Below are 23978 nucleotides of genomic sequence, written 5' to 3'. Positions count from 1 at the left end.
TCTCTTTTCTCTTTCACTAACAACTTTACTTCTTCATCCCGCTACTCTCTACCCTTTCTAATCTACCCACTTCCCACCTTTCTCATGCCACATGCATCTTTTGCATATGCAGTCACTGCATCTCTAAATACATCCCATTCCTCACTCACTCGTCCCATGTCATTTGCTCTCACCTTTTGCCATTCTACACTCAATCTCTCCTGGTACTTCCTCACACAAATCTCCTTTGCAAGCACACTTACTTGCACAACTATCTTCTCCCCAGCATTTTCCTCTTTCTTTTTTGAAAACCTCTACAGATCTTCACCTTTGCCTCCACAAAATAGTGATTTGACATCCCACAATCTGCCCTCCTCAGCACATTTACATCCAAAAGTCTCTCTTTTCATGCCTTTCAATTAAGACATAATCTAATAATGCTCTTTGACCATCTTTCGTATTCACAAATGTAACTTTTGTGTATCTTTTTAAATCAGGTATTTCCAATCACCAATGTTTTTTCAGCACACAAATCCACAAGCATTTCCATTCACAGCATTGAATACCCCGTGTACACCCGTCATACCCTCACTTTTGTATTTAAATCACCCATCACAAATACCCAGTCTCGGGAACCAAAGCTGCTGACACACTCATTATTTTCTTACACTATATCACATGCTCCCACAACTCCTTCTTCAGGAGTAGTGCTACTCCTTCCAAAGCTCTTGTCCCTTCACCAACCCCTGACTTTACTCCCAAGACTTTTCCAAACCATTCTTCCCCTTTACCCTTGAGCTTTGTTTCACTCAGAGCCAGAACATCCAGGTTTCTTTCCTCTATCATACTACCTATATCTCCTTTCTTCTCATCGTGGTTCATATTTCATAATTTTATTTTTTGATTGATATTCTTTTCCGGTCGTATGTATGGATGGTCGCAAGTCACATAGGTCGTAAGTAGAGGAAAGCTTGTATACTGAAACAATGAAGCCAGGAGGCTTGAGTAATGTTTCCACCAAAACTTGAGTGATGCTTCCCAGATTTTTGAATAGACAGCAGTATTTTATAGATACATTCCTCCAGAAGAGAGATGTGAGGTGGAGGCCACTTCCTTGCAATAAGATTCAGGATAACCAACTAGCCACTTCTCTGTTTTTTGTTAGTCATTTTGATTTCATAAACTGAAAGAAGAAGGACTGTTAAGGCCATAGTGAGAAGTAACATAAGCATCATGGAGCTAGGTGTAGCATAAGGAGCACTTTAACTTGTTAGTCTCCCGCACAAGAGCTCTGTCAACAAATTCTTTTTTTCTTTTTTATTTAAGGAAGTTTTGGATGTGTCTGTACAGAGTACAGGATATGTTAGTGGCAGTATTAGCACATTAGAAACAAACTTCTGCTTTGTCAAAAATATATTTGAACTTTTACAGGAAATTCTGGACAAAAAGATACAAAAAAAGGTATGATGTCTTCAAATTCGTCATGAGTGGATTTCATAAAGAGAAGAAAGAAGATGCCAGAGTTGCATTGGCCATTAAACTGGAAGCCAAACCACCTAAGAACAAGGTAATTGTGGAGATTGTATTTTTTTGGTGTTTAAATAGTTTAATCAGGACTTGGAAATTTGCTATTTATGGTCTGTAGCTCTCCCGACTGTAATAGGCATTTCTGCTTTGAATCTGTCATTGCATTATTAAAGAAATAAATGCTGCATCATGAAGATAGCCATGTGGAAAAATGTCTTCCTTATTGCTGTCCTTTACGAACTTTTTTTTATAAAGCTTTTGACCAACAACATGTGTAAAGCCAGTTCTGTATCTTACTTTTCTCTATTTTTCATAGAGAAAAGACACCTTCAGAAAGGCAGTATACTATCTTTAAAAGCCAGAAAGGAGTACACCCTCATCAAGAACCTCTTTGCTCCAAAGGAATCCATCATTTCCTTGCATCTTTGGAGTGCAGCTTTGAATGAAACTCCTAGAGCCCCACAAAAGGGGACCTAGAATTATGTGATAATAGTAAAAATAATACATCATATGATTAAGGAGGATCAGTGTGACATCAGGAGAGGCAGAGAATGTATGGATCTATTTCATAAATATTACATCACAGCATGCTAAAAAGTGTGACTGTAAGGATTGAGTGTCATATAAGTTACCACAGTGCATGTTTAATTCTATATTTTACCAACACCAAAATAGTGATTAGTGATTATTATCACTTTCATTGTTGTCATGAATTTTGTATTGCTGTGGTCAGTGTGATCATTTGGTAATTTTTTCATAACAGGAAAAGTATACAAGTTTGTAAAATCACCAGCTACACCAGTGAGATAGTGTTTTCAAGGTAATGTGGTGCCTGAAAGTATAAAAGTTTGTGAAAATCACCAGCTACACTAGTGAGATAGTGTTTTCAAGGCAAGGGGGTGCCTTCAAAACTGCCTCTGCTTTTGCTAGAAAACGTTTTTCTGGCTCCTCTTGGTCAGCTTTTGATGCTGGCTACAAGAGTTAGCATCCATAAAATCACTCTCCACAGTCTGATGATGGATTATCATTGTCAAATAACTAAGGATATTCTACCTGGTCCTCTAAATCCATCATGAAGCCACTCAGTTTCCTTCTTAGAAAACTTCTGAAAAGTGATCTCATTGGCATGGGTTGAGGATGATTTACTGCAGGAACACACTGTCATGCACTGCCACCTCAGCCACCTCCCAGGCTTATTGAGCAGCCTTGAATTTTAGGCACAAAACTCATTGCTTAAGCAATTTAAGCCAGATAGAGCTCTCGCTCTACTTTCATAAATATCTGTCTGGACGCTTTAAAGGGTTTAAAGAGGAACATACCTAAGTATACATGGATGAGTTGGGTTGATGTTAGATTATGTTCAGATTGATAGGCATGCCAAAGAGAGACTTAGATGTAAAGGTGTGAAAGAAGCAGTTGTTAGGATGTGTTAACTTTTTGATGAAGGTGAAAGTTCATAGAGGCTGTGGGAAAAGAAGAAATCGTGAAAGGGAATACGTTGGTGAAAGTGAAAGAGTTTGGAAAAGACACTTGCGTGAGGAGGTACCAGCAAGGATTGGGTGAACAATGGCAATTAAGAGTAAATGAAACTAGGTTTGGGTGAACAGTGGCCGTTGAGAGTAAATGAAATTAAGGATTAAGTGAGGAGTGGGAGGTATGTAAGGAAGCAGTGCTTATATGTGCAAGAGGAGTGACTCTGCCTTAGCGAACAGATATACAGTTAGTGATTGCTGTAGAGGGTGATGTCAAGTATCTACTGTGTGAGGATATGTCAGAGGACAGTGTTAGATTGTTAATGTCTATTGCCATTTGTTATGTGTGGGATGGGGGTTGTGGTTGGTTGAAACCTAGTATATGTTGTACATTTTGTGTGTGTAGTGTGGTGGTGGTGAAGTGATTGCATCTTAAGATATGATGTGTGGGTATGATTAGGATATTTTGTTTGATACTGTTGCAGATCATTTTTTCAGAGTTTGAATAATGAAGAAAGAAATGATATAGGACAGTAGGAAAAGGGGAATAGTGAGGTTTGGAGGGCTTTTGTAGTTTAATATTTTGTTCAATGCCCAGGAGTGGTTGAAGATATATGTAAGTGCTTGAGCTGCAATTGGGCCAAAGTGTTTTATGCAAAAGTTTGGTATGTTTGAGATGGAGTAAGTATTTTGAAGGATTGTTAAATGTGTTTGTTGATAGAATGGCAGATGTGGAGAAGTCTAGACATGGAGGTATGCGAAATAAGAGTCATGGCAAGTGGTCTGCCGAAAAGAAAAGTGATAGTGAAAACCTTGTTTAAGATGAAGTGTGATAAAGTGGCTGGAGTTAATTGGATTGCAGTTGAATTTCTTTAGAAAGGGGATGATTGTATTGTTGATTGGTCAGTTAGGATTTTCTTTGCATTTGTAGCTCATGATGAAGTGTCTGAGGATTGGCAAAATTCCTATATAGTGCTGTTGTACAAAGGGAAGGGGGAAAAGTGAATATTTTAACAGTTATGAGTTTGTTGAATGTACCTGGTAAGTTGTATTGGAGAGAGGTGACTGAGAGGGTAGTGGCTTGCACAGAGCATCACATTGAAGAGGAACAGTATGTTTTCAGGAGTGTTAGAGGATTTTTTTGTTTTGGTTACCCACATAGCACAGGCAAACCATACCCCAATCAAAGCCATCTCAAGTGAACGAAAAAAGTAAAAGGAAAAGAAAATAAATCTGTCAGGGTTCTCTGCAAGCATCTCTAAACCTGACTCATAAAGGAAGAAAGATTACATGAAGATGAAAAGACAAAAGAAGAAAGAAAATTCCATAGCTTAACTGTTTGAGACAAGAAGGTATGAGACAAGAAGGTATCGTAACAGCTGGTCCATGAGTGAATAGACTCCACACAGGAACTATGGGATACAGTAGCCAAACACATATCCAAACCCTGGGAATAGTGACACAGGGAGACAACTCACAAGAACAGTGGTCAGCACGATAATTATGGAATAGAGAGAGCAGCAGCAGCATCAAAGTATATGGAAAGGGAAGATTGAAAAGAGGTGATACATGAGCCAACCCAGATGAGTGAACCGTATTCTATACATAAGTAAACAAAACTTACGTAGATATTTAACAGTTGTTCACAAAAACAATAATTACAACTAAACAACACTCCCAGCTTTTGGGAAGCAGACTTTGTGATGTTGATTATGTGAGATTTCCAGGAAAGAGTGGAGAATATAGTTATGCCCAGCATATTTATGTTATTACAGGGTTGAGTTGTGGTGTTTTGAAATTGAAGAGGCAAAGAACTGATTCTTAGAAATTGAGAATTTGTATTTTAGTACCATTAGATTTTACATGGTTACTGTTTCTCTGCTGTAAAATGTTGCTCAGGTCTGCATTGAGAGAATAAGTATGAAAGAGAGGGAGAGGAGGGGGTAGGAGTGGGTTGAAGTATGTAAAGTGGAATCATTCAGGTTAGAGGTAAAATAGAGATCATTTATTGTGAAAAGAAAGAGGGTAGGCAATAGGACAGAACCCTGAAGAACACCACTGATGATAGGATGGGAGGGGACATCAGTCCATCAATGAATGTTGCAATGGAATAGCCAGAGAGGAACCTTTGCATTAGAGAACAATGAAAAGCTGTAAAACCAAAAGGAAGGGAGTTTAGAAAGCAAAGATTTACTCCACATCTTGTCATATTCTTTGGAGATGTCAAGGGCTATAACTAAAGTTTCATCGAGAAGAATTCTAAGTGAATTACATTGGACAGATCATGTAGACCTAGCTTTGCAGAATCCATGTTAATGATCTGAAAGATATTGAGAGTGTAGGAGAGCTTCAAGTACTTTTGGAACAGAACAAGTGAGAGTTATGGAGCAATGGTTGGAGGGGTTACAATGGTTTCCTTTCATAGGGATGATTTGTACCAAGGCATGCATCCAAGCAGAAGGAAAGTCTGGGTTCTCAAACGAAGGCAAAATAAGCAGGCTGGGATTGATGTCACCTCAGAGGCACACTCCTTTACAAAATGAGGAGATATGCCTTCTCAGTCATATTCCATGACCACCTGAAGTGCATGGGCCACATGCATATTGAAAGTGTGTTTGTGGCCTTAGAATTATCTTTCACACCCGAAGGTGTTAAAAATTTTTCAGTTGGTAGATGTAGCTTGATGTTGACAGCCTTAATGACCCTGGCAGTTGATAGTCCTAAAGCCTGAACAACCAACCAACCAAGCTGAGGTTTGAAGAGTACCTGGAACATAGGAGATGGCATAAGTTCACTGGGAGTCGAGGATTAAAAGGTAAATCATTCAGAGTTGAGGAAGAGGGTAAAAAGGCACTGAATTTAGAGAGTGGCTTTGTTAGTCGTAGATTGATTAGATTGGAAGAGAAGGAGGAAAGGATGAATTATAGAAGTCCTCTGAGGTGCTTTTGGTTAAGAACCAAAAAGATTTGTCAGTAGAAGTCAAGTCAGCACATTCTTTTTATGAAAGTGCACTATGCCCCTCAAACAACAGCTTTGCTATGGTTCCAAGCAGCAGTGAAAGCAGTGTGTGTTTCAGGGCAAGGAAAGTTTCCTGGTATGATATGTACCATCCCTGATGCAACAGGCATCGGAGCGGAAGTGACTGAAGAGAAGATTTAAAAGATGGGATGTACAACTCCTTCCCAGTCACTAAAGAAGTCGATAAAGAAGCTGCACATGGATTACCACTTAGCTTTTCCAAAGTGTCAAAATTAGCATATTATGTTAGGATAGAGGATGGGCATGACACCTTTAGAATTAATAGAAATAAGATTATAGTCAGACGACTCTAAGGGTGCAGAAATGGTGCAAGAATAGTGGGAGGATTCAGCAGTTAAAGAGAGGGTCAAGTGCATTAGAAGAGTGGTTATGGTGGTTGGGAACTCAGATAGGGTGTTTAATTAATTGTTCCAGATAGTTAAGAAGAGACAAAGAAAAGGTCTCAGCTTCATCAGGATCTTCCTAACCAATCCTTGTAATGTATATTAAAATTGTTTGCGTAGATTTCATCATATGGACTTGAAGAGAGCACAGCTTCTTGGTAAGAAGTCAGATACAGTAATTGAAGAGTTGTACTTAGTTGGAAGAACCAGAAGAGAGAGAGAAGAGAGATAAACAAAACACATGACCCCAGTAATAGAGGGTAGAGAGATTTTGAGCCTGATGGTATCAAATTTAGGAAACTCAAGATCCCTAAGGCATGTTTTTGTACTACAGTAGTAACAAAGTCCACCTTTGGGGTGGAATGATGTTAGAAATTACAGTTGGTCTGATAGTGAAAAAAAAAAAGCAGCCTTGGACGGTTGGATTTCAGAGTGAGAAAGATCAGTGGAGGAGGTAAGCAGGTTATGTTCAACAGAAGGTTAGAATTACGACTGCAGATATTGCAGAAATGGATAGAAGAAGCCCTAAGTCTAAGAGCTGTATCTGTGGAGGTGGGTTGGATCCCAGTTGCACATTCGCAGTCAAGTGGGCCGTGGAATCTGTTCATACCCTCTCATATTTTGATGTATTAAAAGGAAAATAGAAAAGGATGTATGAGTAATTTGTCAATAAGTGTGATGTATGAGATAAAGATAGGTTGGGTGCCTACAACCCACATGTGGATAGGCAAGGAAAAAAATGATAGTGATCTGGGCCTGAGGTTTGAGAGGGGGGTCTGTGTATCAGGTGCTTGCTTTGAAGAATGTGAGAGAGAAATACCTCAAGAAACAGAGGGATATGTTTGTGGCATTTATGGATCTGGAGAAAGCATATAATAAAGAGTTGCTAGACAAGCTATTTGGAAGTTGTTACAAATATGTGTGGGAAGAAAGCTATTAGAAACGAGAAGTTCTTATCAAGATAGTAAGGTGTGTTTGTAGGCAAGTAGAGAGGAGGGCAATTGATTCCAAGGGAAGGTGGGTCTGCAGCATTGGCTTGTGATGTCACCATAGCTGTTTAAAGGGTTTATGGATAGGATACTGAGGGAAATGAATGTAAGGAGTTTTTTGGGAAAGGGATAGATGTACAGCCTGGGGATGCTTGAGAGGTGAACCAGTTATCAGTTGCTGATGACAGGGCACTAATGGCATATTTGAGAAACTGCATAAAATAGTTTCTTGGTATGGAAGTGTCTGAAAGGATGAAGTTGAAAGTAAATGTGAATAAAACCAAGGTTATTTGGTTTAGCACTGGAGAGAGATGGGTTAGTGGGGGTATGAGTGTGAATGGAGAAAACTTGGAGGAAGAGGTATGTAGGAGTGGACATGGCAGTGATTGAAACCATGGGGACTGAAGTAAGTCATAGGGTAGATAAGGAGAGCAAAGATGAGCATGTTTGAAGGCATAGTAGTCCCTACGGTGTTGTATAGATCCGAGTATTGTATGGAAGAGGGTGAATGTGTTAGATGTGAAATGTATAGGAACAGTATGTGATGTGAGGAAGGGTAATCAAGTAAGAAATGATAGGTTAAGAGAGGTGCATTGATAAGAAGAGTATGATTGAGAGAGCTGAAGAAGGTGTACTGAAATGGGTTGGACATATAGAGGGGTTTTCAAATAGTATTCGTATATCAGAATTGGAGGGAGCAGAAAGAACACAGCACTGGAGATGGAATTACTTAGTGGAAAAGGTTTTGAGAGCATGGGCCTAAAGAAGTACATGGGTGTTAGGTATGCAGTGGATAAAGTGAATTGGACTATTGTGGTATAGAGTGGGTGATATGCTGTCATTAGACTGAACCAGGACTTATGAAGCAGCTAGATGAAGTCTCGAAAGGGTCTGTAGTGCCTGGTTGTAGATAGGAGGCTTTGGTTTCAATGCATTACACATGACGTGTAGTGAATGGATGTTAACAAATGAGACCCTTTTCTCCTCTGATCCTGGTGCTACTGGCTAACATGGGAAATGGTGAACAATTATGAAAAAAAAAAATTTGTCATGTTCGCCATTACGCAAGTTAATGAGGTATCATGAAGAATAGACGGAGAAATGGCCCCATTTCCTCACATCCATTTTGTAGCTGTCATGGATAAATGCATCAATATCACAACACACAATTACAACCAGGCCCCACAGACCTTTCCATGGTTTCCCCTAACCCCTTCATATGCCCTAGTTTAGTTCATTGACACCACGACACTCCCTGTATACCATAGTGCTTCAGTGCAGTCTTTCCCCTCTGTCCAGCACACTCTCTTGCATGTTCAAGTCTCAAGCACTCAAAACCTTTTCCATTTTGTAATTCCAAATCCAGTTCAGTCTTGCCTTACTCCTTTTCTCCTCCACTTCTGAAAGATATGCCCTTTTTGTCAACTTCTCACTCATTGTCTCTTATGTCCAAATCATTCATCACATCCTTTTCACCTCTCAGTCTTGCTTGTCTATTACCACACCTTTTTTTTTTTTACCCTATCACTGCATACTCAATCAGCTCTCCTCATATCAATTGTTGTTCTTAAACATTTCATTTCATTTGTACATTATCATCTAGGGTCCCCTGAGGCTTCCTAATTGCAATTTAGTCAGGATTATGGAAATGATGGTCTCCTCTGGAGTGAGCCTCTTGATGACTCCATACTCCATATTTCATTAATGACGATAATACAGCCACCACCCCAAAGGTGACTTTCGCCTTCGTAGTGTAGACTTGTCCACCGTTACACACAGTAGCGAGGTTCCACCAGGAACAGATGAAGAAAAGATCTCATTCACTCATATCCTTTCTCTAGCTGTCATGTGTAATGCACCAAAAACCACAGCTCCCTAACCACAACCAAGCTTCACATACCTTTCCATAGTTATCTTCATTTATTTCATATCTTCATTCAGGCCATTGACAACACATTGTCCCATGTATACCACATCACTCCAGTTCACCCATTATCCCATGCATGCCTTTCATCCTCCTACTTGTTTAGCTCTGACCACTCAAAGTATTTTCCATTCCATTGTTCTAACTCATGTATCCCCTTCAACCTCTCCTCACTCATTCTCTCCATATGTCCAAACCATTTCAGCAAACCTTCATCAGCTCTTTGAATCACACTTCTTATTATTGCACCTCTCTTTTATCCTTTTATTACTTACTCAGTCAAACCATATCAACACATCATTTCATTTCCAACACGTTCACCTGTATCCACACATTCCCATTTAGTCAGTGCATCATATCAATACAACAAGGTTAGGACTACTGTACCTTCAAACATACCCATTTTGATGCTCCTAAATATTGTCCTCTCTCTACACACATTCTTCAATGCTCCCAAAACCTTTTCCCCCCTAACCTTTTTTCACTTACATTCTTCAATGTACCCAAAACCTTTGCCCCCCAATGCTTTTTCACTCACTTTGCCTTCATCACTCTCTTTCACTTTCGTGGTTCCATTTGCTGCCATGGTTATTCCCAGTTATCTGACTAACTTACTAATTTTCTCCATTCAAACTGAATTTCCAACTAACCTGTCCCTCTGCCCTGCTGATCCTACTAACTACTTTTCTTCACATTTACTCTCAACTTCCCCTTCCACACACTCTATCAAACTCATACACTGACTTTTGCAGTTTTTCATTTGAATCTGCCACCCATGTTTTTTTCATTAGCAAAAAAAACTCACTCTGTTCCGCCACACCGCCAACAGACTGCATACTTGCTTCAAGACCCTTCCATTTACCTCCCTCGTCACCCCATCCCTACACAAATTGAACCAAGCCTACCTCCCACCTCTTCTTTTGCACATCCCAAGACTGCTTCCCTGAGTATCTCCTATTCGTCATTCACTCTCCTTGCCTTGTTTACTCTCACCTTTTGCAGTTTTTCACCAAATCTCTTGTGTTATTTTTTCACACATTTCTCTTTTCAAAGCTCACTTACCTCCATTTCCCTCTTCTTGTTCATATCAATTCCTCTTTTCCTAAACCCTTTGAAATCTTTGCTCAAACCTTCACCAGATAATGATCAGACATCCTACCAGCTGCTCGTCTCAACACATTTGCATCCAAGGGCCTCTCTTTTGCATGCCTTTCAATTAGTATGTATTCCAGTAATGCCCTCTTATCTACTCACTCACATATTCTTATAATGGCCCTCTTTTTAAACCAGGTTTTCCCAATCACTAGTCATTTTTCAGCACATAACTCCACAAGCTGGTCACCATTCCTTTTCATTTCACTGAATACCTCACAGCCCCAGTTTAACTCACAACTATCACATTCCTCACTCTAGCATTTAAATCACTGATCTCTTGCATCATAACTACTAACTCATCTGCTATCAAACAATTGCCTCTCATCATCTTTCTTCTCCTGGCCAGGTGCATAAGCACTAATTATCACCCATCTCTCACAACCCACTTTCCATTTTACCCACATCAGTCTGGAGCTCACTTCCGGTACACTATTTCACACTTTCCCACAACTCCTGTTTTAGCAGTAGTGGTAACCCTTTCATAGCTCTTGCCCACATACCAACCACAAATTTTACCCATAAGACATTCTCAAACCATTCTTCCCCTGTATGCTTGAGCTTTGTTTCACTTTAAGCCAGAACATCCAGGTTCCTTTCCTCAAACGTACAGTACAACCCATCTGCTTATTATGTTAGTTACATGCACACACATTTGGACGACTTAGCCTGAGACTTCTAGGAGAATGAACTTTCCTCACTTGGCTCCTTCTGTTCCATCTTTTAGAAGTTGAAATACAAGTAGGGGGGCTTTCCAGTTCCCTGCTTCTGCCCATCTTTATCTCCTACAACACATATGGTATACAGAGTTAGAATTCTTTTTCAGTCATGTTATATATGTATATAGAAATTTTGCTGGTGATAAAACTATTGTCAGAGTTACAAGATTCCTGTAAAATTTTCATTTCAAAGTGAGTTTTGCTCTATGGAAAGACTTATTTTTTTTGTATGTAATCTCTAAACTGTTGCTTTTTTAAAGGCTATGAACTACAAAGATATCATGGTCATGAAGAAAGAAGAAAAGAAAAAGGAATTAGAGGAGGAGAAATGAAGTGAAAGATGGGACTACAGGTATGAATTAGAAGTGTACACTGTAATGATGATAGCTGATATTCTAAAGTACTTTTATAACCATAGATAAGCCATTGATAAATTCAGCCATATTCATGTACATGTACATGGGAGGTGGACAGATTAGAAATGGTAGTGAGTGGTAGGACGAAGAAGCAAGATTGTTAGTGAAAGAGAATAGAGAGGCATTTGGACGATTTTTGCAGGAAAATAGTGCAAATGACGGGGAGACGTATAAAAGAAAGAGGCAAGAGGTTAAGAGAAAGGTGCAAGATGTGAAAAAGAGGGCAAATGAGAGAAGGGGTGAGAGAGTATCATTAAATTTTAGGGAGAATAAAAAGATGTTTTGGAAGGAGGAAAATAAAGTGCATAACACAAGAGAACAAATGGGAACATTGGTGAAGGGGGCAAATGGGGTGGTAATAACAAGTAGTGGTGAAGTGAGAGGGAGATGGAGTGAGTATTTTGAAGGTTTATTGAATGTGTTTGATGATAGAGTGGCAGATATAGGGTATTTTGGTCGAGGTGGTGTGTGTATTGAGAGGTCAGGGAGAATGATTTGGTAAACAGAGAAGAGGTAGTGAAAGCTTTGCGGAAGATGAAGGCCAGTAAGGTGGTGGGCTTGGATGGTATTGATGTGTAATTTATTACAAATGGGGGTGACTGTGTTGTTGACTGATTGGTAAGGATATTCAATGTATGTATGGTTCATGGTGAAGTGCCTGAGGATTGGCAGAATGTCAATAAGTCTGTTGAATATTCCTGGGAAATTATTTGGGAGGGTATTGATTGAAAGGGTTAATTCATGTACAGAGCATCAGACTCGGGAAGAGCAGTGTGGTTTCAGAAGTGGTAAAGGATGTGTGGATGAGGTGTTTGCTTTGAAGAATGTATGCGAGAAATACTTAGAAAAACAGATGGAATTTTATGTAGCATTTATGGATCTGGAGAAGGCATATGATAGAGTTGATAGAGATGCTTTGTGGAAGGTATTAAGAGTATATGGTGTGGGAAGTAAGTTGCTAGAAGCAGTTAAAAGATTTTTTATCAAGGATGTAAGGCATGTGTACAAGTAGGAAGAGAGGAAAGTGATTGGTTCCCAGTGAATGTCAGTTTGCGGCAGGGGTGCATAATGTCTCCATGGCTGTTTAATTTGTTTATGGATGGGGTTGTTAGGGAGGTGAATGCAAGAGTTTTGGAGAGAGGGGCAAGTATGCAGCCTGTTCCAGATGAGAGGGCTTGGGAAGTGAGTCATTTGTTGTTCGCTGATGATACAGTGCTGGTGGCTGAATTGGTTGAGAAACTGCATAAGTTGGGGTGACTGAATTTGGTAAAGTTTGTGAAAGAAGAAAGCCGAGAGTAAATGTGAATAAGAGCAATGTTATTAGGTTCAGTAGGGTTGAGGGACAAGTAAATTTGGAGGTAAGTTTGAATGGAGAAAAACTGGAGGAAGTGAAGTGTTTTAGATAACGGAGTGGATTTGGCAGCAGATGGAACTATGGAAGCGTAAGTGAATCACAGGGTGGGGGAGGGTGCGAAGGTTCTGGGACCATTGAAGAATGTGTGGAAGGCGAGAACATTATCTCAGAGAGCAAAAATGGGTATGTTTGAAGGAATAGTGGTTCCAACAATGTTATATGGTTGTGAGGCATGGGCTATAGATAGAGTTGTGCAGAGGAGGGTGGATGTGTTGGAAATGAGATGTTTGAGGACAATATGTGGTGTAAGGTGGTTTGATCGAGTAAGTAATGAAAGGGTTAGAGATATGTGTGGTAATGAAAAAAAGTGTGGTTGAGAGAGCAGAAGAGGTTGTATTGAAATGATTTGGTCACATGGAGAGAATGAGTGAGGAAAGATTGACAAAGAGGATAAATGTGTCAGAGGTGGAGGGAATGAGAAGCGGGAGACCAAAATGGAGGTGGAAAGATGGAGTGAAAAACATTTTAAGCGATCGGGACCTGAACATACAGGATAATGAAAGGCGTGCAAGAAATAGAGTGAATTGGAACGATGTGGTATACCAGGGTCGATGTGCTGTCAATGAATTGAACCAGGGCATGTGAAGTGTCTGGGGTAAACCATGGAAAGTTTCATGGGGCCTGGATGTGGAAAAAAAAAAAAGGGAGCTGTGGTTTCGGTGCATTACACATGACAGCTAGAGACTGATCGTGAACAAATGTGGCCTTTGTTTTCTTTTCCTAGAGCTACCTCGTACGCATGCGGGGGAGGGGGGTGCCATGTATGAATATGAATATGTACATGTGTATATATGTATATGTCTGTGTATGTATACGTTGAAATGTATAGGTATGTACATGTGCATGTGTGGGCGTTTATGTATATACATGTGTATGTGGATGGGTTGGACCATTCTTTCATCTGTTTTCTTCACTTCCTCACTAACACGGGAGACAGCGACAAAGTATAATAAATAAATAATATATTTTCATGCCTATTCACCATTTCCCGCTTTAGTAAGGTAGCATTAAGAACGAAGGACTTTCAGTTGCCTTCCACGACATGCAGGGAATACATGGGAAGTATTCTTTCTATCCTAACCCCAAGGATATACCACATCGTTCCAATTCACTCTACTCCTTGCATACCTCTCAGGAGGGTGAGAGGCGTGCAAGGAATAGAGTGAATTGGAATGATGTGGTATAATGGGGTCAACATGCTGTCAGTGGACTGAACCAGGGCATTTGAAACACCTGGGGTAAACCATGGAAAGGTATGTAGGGCCTTGATGTGGTTTCAGTGCATTACACATAACAGCTATAGACTGTGTGAAGGAATGTGGCCTTTTTAGTCTGTCTTCCTGGTGCAACCTCACTGAAGCAAGAGGTAATGATGCTGTTTCCCTGTGGGTCAGGGTAGCCCCTTCACCAACATCACTTTGCATGGTTCAATTTGCTGCCATCTTCTCTCGCAAGTATTTAGAGCTCACAACTACCTCCAAGTTTTTTCCATTCAAACTCACACCCTCAACTAACCCATGATTGCTGTTTCCTGCGATAGCAAGATAGCACCAGGAACAGATGAAGAAAGGTCACATCTATTCATCCATTCTTGAGCTGTCATGTGTAATGCACTGAAAATACAGCTCCCTATCCACATCCAGGCCCCACAGAACTTTCTGGTTTCCATGGTTTACCCCAGATGTTTCACACGTCCTGGTTCAGTCCATTAATAGCACATTGACCCCAGTATGCCACATTGCTCCAATTCACTCAGTCCCATGCACATCTTTCACCCTTATGCCTCTTCAGGCTCCAGTTGCTCAAAACCTTTTTCACTCCATTATCCATCTCCAAATTGGTCTCCCTGTTCTTGTTCCCTCCACTTGTGACACATATATTCTCTTTGTAAACAGCACCTCATTCATTCCCTCTGTATGTCCAAACCATTTGAATACCCTCTTCCGCTATCTCAACTACACTCTTTTTACTACCACACATCTTTCTTACGCTTTCATTCCTCACTAGGTCAAACCACCTAACATCACTTATTGTCCTCATAAATTTCATTTATGGTAAACAGAGAAGAGGTAGTAAAAGCTTTGCGGAAGATGAAAGCCGGCAAGGCAGCAGGTTTGGATGGTATTGCAGTGGAATTTATTAAAAAAGGGGGTGACTGTATTGTTGACTGGTTGGTAAGGTTATTTAATGTATGTATGACTCATGGTGAGGTGCCTGAGGATTGGCGGAATGCGTGCATAGTGCCATTGTACAAAGGCAAAGGGGATAAGAGTGAGTGCTCAAATTACAGAGGTATAAGTTTGTTGAGTATTCCTGGTAAATTATATGGGAGGGTATTGATTGAGAGGGTGAAGGCATGTACAGAGCATCAGATTGGGGAAGAGCAGTGCGGTTTCAGAAGTGGTAGAGGATGTGTGGATCAGGTGTTTGCTTTGAAGAATGTATGTGAGAAATACTTAGAAAAGCAAATGGATTTGTATGTAGCATTTATGGATCTGGAGAAGGCATATGATAGAGTTGATAGAGATGCTCTGTGGAAGGTATTAAGAATATATGGTGTGGGAGGCAAGTTGTTAGAAGCAGTGAAAAGTTTTTATCGAGGATGTAAGGCATGTGTACGTGTAGGAAGAGAGGAAAGTGATTGGTTCTCAGTGAATGTAGGTTTACGGCAGGGGTGTGTGATGTCTCCATGGTTGTTTAATTTGTTTATGGATGGGGTTGTAAGGGAGGTAAATGCAAGAGTCCTGGAAAGAGGGGCAAGTATGAAGTCTGTTGGGGATGAGAGAGCTTGGGAAGTGAGTCAGTTGTTGTTCGCTGATGATACAGCGCTGGTGGCTGATTCATGTGAGAAACTGCAGAAGCTGGTGACTGAGTTTGGAAAAGTGTGTGGAAGAAGAAAGTTGAGAGTAAATGTGAATAAGAGCAAGGTTATTAGGTACAGTAGGGGTGAGGGTCAAGTCAATTGGGAGGTGAGTTTGAATGGAGAAAAACTGGAGGAAGTGAAGTGTTTTAGATATCTGGGAGTGGATCTGTCAGCGGATGGAACCATGGAAGCGGAAGTGGATCATAGGGTGGGGTAGGGGGCGAAAATTTTGGGAGCCTTGAAAAATGTGTGGAAGTCGAGAACATTATCTCGGAAAGCAAAAATGGGTATGTTTGAGGGAATAGTGGTTCCAACAATGTTGTATGGTTGCGAGGCGTGGGCTATGGATAGAGATGTGCGCAGGAGGATGGATGTGCTGGAAATGAGATGTTTGAGGACAATGTGTGGTGTGAGGTGGTTTGATCGAGTAAGTAACGTAAGGGTAAGAGAGATGTGTGGAAATAAAAAGAGCGTGGTTGAGAGAGCAGAAGAGGGTGTTTTGAAATGGTTTGGGCACATGGAGAGAATGAGTGAGGAGAGATTGACCAAGAGGATATATGTGTCGGAGGTGGAGGGAACGAGGAGAAGAGGGAGACCAAATTGGAGGTGGAAAGATGGAGTGAAAAAGATTTTGTGTGATCGGGGCCTGAACATGCAGGAGGGTGAAAGGAGGGCAAGAAATAGAGTGAATTGGAGTCATGTGGTATACAGGGGTTGACGTGCTGTCAGTGGATTGAAGCAAGGCATGTGAAGCGTCTGGGGTAAACCATGGAAAGCTGTGTAGGTATGTATATTTGCGTGTGTGGACGTGTGTATATACATGTGTATGGGGGGGGGGGTTGGGCCATTTCTTTCGTCTGTTTCCTTGCGCTACCTCGCAAACGCGGGAGACAGCGACAAAGTATAAAAAAAAAAAAAAAAAAAAAAAAAAAAAAAAAATTCATTTCCAGCACATCCACCCTCTTTCACACAACCCATGCGTTGCATCCATATCATATCATTAGGATTACTATTCCTTCATACATAACCATTTTTGCCCTCCCAAGTAATGTTCTCTTTTTCCTCATATTCTTCAGCACTCCCAGAACCTTTGCCCCCTCCCCAGCCTATGACTCACTTCCTCTTCCATGGTTCCATTCACTGCTATGTCCGCTCCCAGATATCTAAAACACTTGACTTCCTCCAATTTTCCTCCTTTCAAACTTATACCCCATCTAAATTGTCCCTCACCCCTGCTGAACCTAATAACCTTACCTTTACTCACATTCACTCTTCTTCCTTTCACACACTTCCAGACTTAGTCACTAACTTCTGCAATTTCTCACTTTAATCTGTCAAAAGTGCTGTACCATCAGTAAGCAACAACTGACTCACTTCCCAGGCTCTCTTTTCCCCAACAGTCTACATACTCACCTCACTCACAACCCCATCCATACACAAATTAAACAATCTTCACTTGGAACCACTCACTCTCCTTTCTTCCTACTTGTACACAAGCCTTATACCTTGGATAGAAACTGCTATCTGCTTCAAGCAGCTTTCCACCCACATTAGATATTCTTAAGACCTTCCACAAAGCATCTCTTCTAAAACCACACTGCTCTTCCCTAAGCCAATGCTCTTTACATGCCTTCACCCTCTCAGTTAATACCTTCCCATACAGTTTACCAGGTATTCTCAATGAACTTGTACCTCTGTAGTTTGAACACTCATCTTTATCCCCGTTGCCTCTATACAATTTCTCTACAAATGCATTCTGCCAATCTTCAGGCACCTCACCATGATCCATACATACACTGAATATCCTTACCAACCAGTCAACAAGTCACCTTTCTTAATAAATTCAACAGCAATACCATCCATTCCTTACTACATTTCACCTTACACCAAGCTTTACTATTCTCTCTCCACCAAACCACTTCCCATGATTCTGTCTTATTGCATACCACCATGACCAAAACACCCTACATCTGCCACTCTATCATCAAACATTTAACATTCCTTCAAAATACTCACTCTATTTCCTCCTCTTTATCTCTACCTTTTATCACTTCTCCTGGAGCATTTGAAGAAAAATTTTTTTTCAAAACTCAAACCCAAATGCTTTTCCACAGAATTACTTAGCAGCTCTATCAATATCACTGTTTACAAATGTACTATGCTCATCAGAATTGGCTTGTAGGATTGCTCCTTGGATGGGACTGCATCCATATAAATGTCTTTACATTTGATTTTTGTCATTCAGGTGTCAAACCCGTCCAAGAATAAGCCATGTGATAGAAGGAAGATGAAGAGCTTCTGTTCACAAGTTGGCCATTATAAGCATGGAATACAAATGCTTTCAAGTAAGGACTTTGCCAGAATCAAAGCATAAGAAGAAGTTGAAAGTTTGCTTTACATAACATTTAAGCTTTCTAACATTCTCTCCTGAGGAAGGGATATCATTGTAGTGAATATGGTTTAAGATAATCCAGTTCAGGCTTGCAAGTAAGCACAGTTGGCAGGTTGGTAGTGCTCATTTGAAAAGCCTCTCAATTTGTCATGCTGAGGTAAGGCTTGTAATAAACCAAATACCACCATAATTTTCTTTTTTAAGAGCAACTAACAGGATGCATCTTGTATAAAACAGTCCCAGCATTCTTGTTTGTAACAAGTTATTTTACATGTTCCTTCAGGATAGTTTTAAGATTGACATTTATTCATTTTGTCCATGGGCTCTGAGCATGACAGTTGTAGTCATTATTGGAAAGTTTTTATTTATTGCTGAAGTTACATTTTATTTCAGAATATTAGAAAAACTGTAATTGTATTCTTAAAACTTTTGTGATTTTATTAAGGTGCTAGAGTGTATGCAGTTGATGCCTCTGGACTTCATTATTTTTATTATGTTATTTTTATTTTGCTTTGTCGCTGTCTCCTGCGACAAAGCAAGGTAGCGCAAGGAAACAGACGGAAGAAATGGCCCAACCCACCCCCACACGTCCACACACGCAAACATACACACCCACACATCCCAACGTACACACATATATACACACACAGACACAGACCTATACACACATGCACACAATTCACACTGTCTGCCCCTACCCACCCCCATCGCCACCCCGCCACACACAGAATAACATCCCCCTCCCCCCTCATGTGCGCGAGGCAGCGCCAGGAAAAGACAACTAATGTCCCATTCACTCACACTCAGTCTCCAGCTGTCATGCAATAATGCCCGAAACCACAGCTCCCTTTCCACATCCAGGCCCCACAGAACTTTCCATGGTTTACTCCAGACGCTTCACATGCCCTGATTCAATCCATTGACAGCACATCGACCCTGGTATACCACATCGATCCAATTCACTCTATTCCTTGCCCGCCTTTCACCCTCCAGCATGTTCAGGCCCCGATCACTCAAAATCTTTTTCACTCCATCTTTCCACCTCCAATTTGGTCTCCCACTTCTCCTCGTTCCCTCCACCTCCGGCACATATATCCTCTTTGTCAATCTTTCCTCACTCATTCTCTCCATGTGCCCAAATCATTTCAAAACACCCTCTTCTGCTCTCTCTCAACCACGCTCTTTCTATTTCCACACATCTCCCTTACCCTTACATTACTTACTCGATCAAACCACCTCACACAACATATTGTCCTCAAACATCTCATTTCCAGCACATCCATCCTCCTGCGCACAACTCTATCCATAGCCCACGCCTCACAACCATACAACATTGTTGGAACCACTATTCCTTCAAATGTAGCCATTTTTGCTTTCGGAGATAATGTTCTCAATTTCCACACATTCTTCAAGGCTCCCAGGATTTTCGCCCCCTCCCCCACCCTAATATTTACTTCCACTTCCATGGTTCCATCCACTGCCAGATATCTAAAACATTACTTCCTCCAGTTTTTCTCCATTCAAACTTACCTCTCTTATGTAGGTCACCTCTGGTCTTCCTTTCTCAGGGCTTTTTATAATTCTTTTCTCATGGCCCTTACTATCTTCATAATGTGCATTAAAAAAGTCTTGGTGCCTTTTCAGAGGTACATTTTGAGATGTTTGCTTGTATAGTGTTTTTCTGAGATTCCTTTCAAGTAGTTTATTCTTGAGACATTGAAATGTAGTTTAAATTGATATACTCAAGGATTGACTATTGCAATACTTCCTTCTTTTAAACTAAGAAATTCTCTTCCTCAACCTTTTTGCCTTTAAATCAGGTCTCCAATTTCCTCCAGAGCTTTGGGTGCATAATAAGATTAAATGTTGAATTTAATCAATGTGGCCTTTGTTCTGCAATGTAGGTGCCAATGATTGTAGTAAATGAGCCAGTGAATGTTCTCTGCTCTGTTATTTGTGTTTTGCAACTTTGGTAGGGTTGTGCACCAAGCAGCTGAGGCATAGCTTTATCAAGGATTCTTCAGGATTCATTATTGTCAAAATCTGGTAATAGTGTTTTAAGAGCATAAAGTTTGTTTGCTACTTTTGTGTTCATGATTTTGGAGGCATGTCTGCATTTTATGCAAGGTCCAGGATAGTTGGTGGCTTGTGGAGCAAGTTGGATTTATGTCTGTCTGGGAAAAAATGCAATTAAAGACTTCTGTGGAGAAGCGGACATTCTGCTCTGGATGAGCCATTGTTCCTGATTGTGTGATGTAGAATTGCATTTTTGTTGCCTCTGTGGTGGTAGAGTGCTGCAATTGTAAGATTGTCTTCATTATGGGAGGACCTTCATACTGTGGTATGCAGGACGTAGTGGGAGGTCATGATAGAAATCGAAGACATCTGGAGAAAAGAAATCCTTTAAGGCAATCCACTCGAGGATATTAGAGTGACTGGTGGCAAGCCAATTTTTGTCATTCTGGAAGGTGGTGTTGGGGGATAAGGTTGAATATTTTATCATTTGCTTCTAGTACTGTGTGGAAGGAGAGTTGTAAACAGAAGGGCAGGGATGTGTATATTTGTGATGCAAGCATAGAACAATTAAGTAGGACTCTAATGCCTTCCATGTGGAAGTTGCATCTGCAACTTGAATCTTTTATCAACATTTGTAATGATGGAGAAGTGACTGATATCTAGAGTGCAGGTGAGAAAATGCAACTCGCACATCTGGGAACTATAGTTTTGGAAGGGTTTCTGGTGGAATGGGTTTGCAAGACATGACAAGCTCTGTCCCCTAACTCAAAGTTTGTTTTGTTAGTCTTATGTTTATTGTGGGAGACAGTAGATCTTCATTTACGCAGTTGTTGAAGAACGAGGCAGAGTTGATCTCATTTCTGCATGGGGATTGGTGGTTGGTTATGAGGTGGCTTCAGTGGGAATATTTGCATGTTTTTGCAAAGAATTGTGAACTGAGCATGTTGAGCTGAGATTGTATTTTGTTGGGTAGGTGTTGAACGTTAGTTTTTAATTAACCTGTGATGGTTTTGATAGTTGTTTTGGTTAGTATATTACATTAGCTTTGTAGAGATTGGATGACGAGGCAGGTTATCTTCTACTTACTGCCCCAACACTAACTTCTGCTGTGTCATGATTCTTTGAAGTTCTCTTTATCTCTCATCTTCCCTAACACTTAAGAAAGTCATTTTCACAGGACATTCCTGTGATCTCTTATGTAGGTCACCTCTGTTCTTCCTTTCTCAGTGGTTTTTATAATTTTTTTCTCATCGCCATTACTATCTCCAAAGCATTTGGCAAGGTATGGCATTAATATTTTCTTTCTAAACTTACTTAGCTTGGCTCTTCTGCTTTCATTGCAGTAATTGTTGGTGCATTGACTTATTCTATCCTGGTTAGTTTGGCTTTAGATGATTCTAAGACCACATACACGAACTATACATGTGGCCCATATTTTATCCTGTCATTCATAGTGTTCCTCTGGATTCTATTTTGTATTATCTTGGAGGAAGTGTTTTAGATAGATATCTGGGAGTGGATTTAGCAGCGGATGGAACCATAGAAGCGCGAGTCACTGGGTGGGGGAAGGGGTCAAGGTTCTGGAAGTGTTGAGTAATGTGTGGAAGGCGAGAACATTATCTTGGAGCAAAAATGGCTATGTTTGAAGGACTAGTGGTTCCAACAATGTTATATGGTTGTGAGGCATGGGCTGTAGATAGGGTTGTGCAGAGGAGGATGGATGTGTTGGAAATGAAATGTTTGAAGACAATATGTGGTGTAAGGTGGTTTGATCGAGTAAGTAATCAAAGGGCAAGAGATTTCTTTCATACATATTCGCCATTTCCCGCATTATCGAGGTAGCGTTAAGAACAGAGGACTGAGCCTAGGAGGGAAAATCCTCACTCGCCCCCTTCTCTATTCCTTCTTTTGGAAAAAGTAAAACAGAAGGGGAGGTGGAAGGATGTAGTAAAAAAGATTTTGAGCGATCGGAGCCTGAAACAGACAGAAGGGTGAAAGGTGTGCAAGGAATAGTGTGAACTGGAATGATGTGATACACTGGGGTCAATGTGCTATTACTGGATTGAACCTGGGCATGTGAAGCATCTGGGGTAAGCCATGGAAAGTTTGCTGGGCCTGGATGTGGAAAGGGAGCTGTGGTTTTGGTGCATTACACATGACAGCTAGAGACTGAGCGAGAACGAATGTAGCCTTTTTGTCTTTTCCTGGTGCTACCTCGCTAGTGGAGGATGCTATTTCATGTGTGGTGGGCTGGTGATGGGAATGGATGAAGGCTGCAAGTATGAATATGTATATGTCTTTGTGTATGTATACGTCGAGATGTATAGGTATGTATATGTGCTTGTGTAAGCTTTTATGTATATACATATGTGGGTGGGTTGGGCCAATCTTTCATCTGTTTCCTTGCACTACCTCGCTAATGCGGGAGACAGTAATTAAGGATAATAATAATCTTTCTTTAGTCTCTAACCTCAGTCTGTCTTCCATTGATGATGCACTTAATGATGGTGGTAATAAGGGAAATTAGTAGCAGAATGTATATCCTGACAAAAGGAGGAGACGCATATAGGTTTGAAAAAATGTTGCTGGATATTTATGCAGAAGTGGGAAAAGTTAGCACATCATTTAATGTCAGTTGCAGTTTCCTGTGAGAACATGTCATTGTCAGTCACTGTTTAATGGTTAAAGATTTGAAACAAATTGAAAGGCAAGGACAACTGGAGGAAGCAAATTAAAGTGAAGAGGGTAAACGCACTGCAGTGCATACACCTGATGTGTGGGCAAGTGCAAAGATATGAGGAGGCATGGTGCACTGGGGCCAGGAGGGTCTTGTGGCTGTCAAGAGTCTGCATAATGCAACATGTGTCATCTGCCACAGGAGCATTAACTTGTAAATGATGTTATCACTTACTTCTGGTATTATTAAATTATAAGTTGCTTTCCATCATAAAGATAGAACAATATTCACCCAAGAGATATCCTTAGGTCTAAAAAGTGCATTATTCACTAAATATAGCCTTAGGTCAATAAAACAATATGTATCAGTGTGTTACTGCAGGTGAGAATAATCTAACAATATGTAAGTTTCTATTTCATTATATAATTTATTCAAGAATACAATATGTTATAATGACTTCTGCAAAGAGTTGTATTACTGCAGTGTAGATTCCCAATCTTATCGTCCAAGTATTTCATGAAAAGTGGTTCCTTTATATCCAACCACTGATGTTGGCATATCCACAAATGTTAAGTACATCCTGAAAGATAAAGTAAAAACAACACATTCATAAGTGAAAATGCTGTTATATCAATAATGTGAGCATCATACAGGTAAATTTTAAGACACCACAAAAATTTTAAAAGTTAATAAAACAATAACATTTCTTCTTTCTTTTCTTTCATACTATTCGCCATTTCCCGCATTAGCGAGGTAGCGTTAAGAACAGAGGACTGGGCCTTTGAGGGAATATCCTCACCTGGCCCCCCTTCTCTGTTCCTTCTTTTGGAAAATTGAAAAAAAAACGAGAGGGGAGGATTTCCAGCCACCCGCTCCCTCCCCTTTTAGTCGCCTTCTACGACACGCAGGGAATACGTGGGAAGTATTCTTTCTCCCCTATCCCCAGGGATAATATATATATATATATATATATGTAGCACCTATGGATCCGGAGAAGGAACATGACAAGAGTGGAC

At 40.4% G+C, this 23978-nt stretch overlaps 1 protein-coding gene and 1 long non-coding RNA gene across 5 annotated transcripts in view; one reads left to right on the top strand and one right to left on the bottom strand.

Moving 5' to 3' along the window:
• Positions 1-470: 470 nt before the first annotated feature.
• On the top strand, positions 471-23668 carry LOC139746240 (uncharacterized). The gene is made up of 3 exons (XR_011712116.1): positions 471-1546; positions 11445-11536; positions 18123-23668. It is a non-coding gene; the product is annotated as an uncharacterized lncRNA (long non-coding RNA).
• The window catches only part of LOC139746239 (macrophage migration inhibitory factor-like), a 108422-nt gene continuing 107768 nt past the window's right edge, over positions 23325-23978 (bottom strand). For 3 of the 4 annotated variants that reach the window (XM_071657247.1, XM_071657244.1, XM_071657246.1), the window contains one exon: positions 23325-23542. In XM_071657247.1, the coding sequence (XP_071513348.1) occupies positions 23461-23542 (82 nt within the window). In that variant the 3' untranslated portion in view covers positions 23325-23460. The remainder of the gene's footprint in view (positions 23543-23978) is intronic. The other variant, XM_071657243.1, reaches the window with a different exon arrangement.

The sequence above is a fragment of the Panulirus ornatus genome, chromosome 64 (genome assembly GCF_036320965.1).
Source record: "Panulirus ornatus isolate Po-2019 chromosome 64, ASM3632096v1, whole genome shotgun sequence".
NCBI lineage: Eukaryota > Metazoa > Arthropoda > Malacostraca > Decapoda > Palinuridae > Panulirus > Panulirus ornatus.
This window is presented reverse-complemented; position numbering and strand designations above follow the sequence as displayed.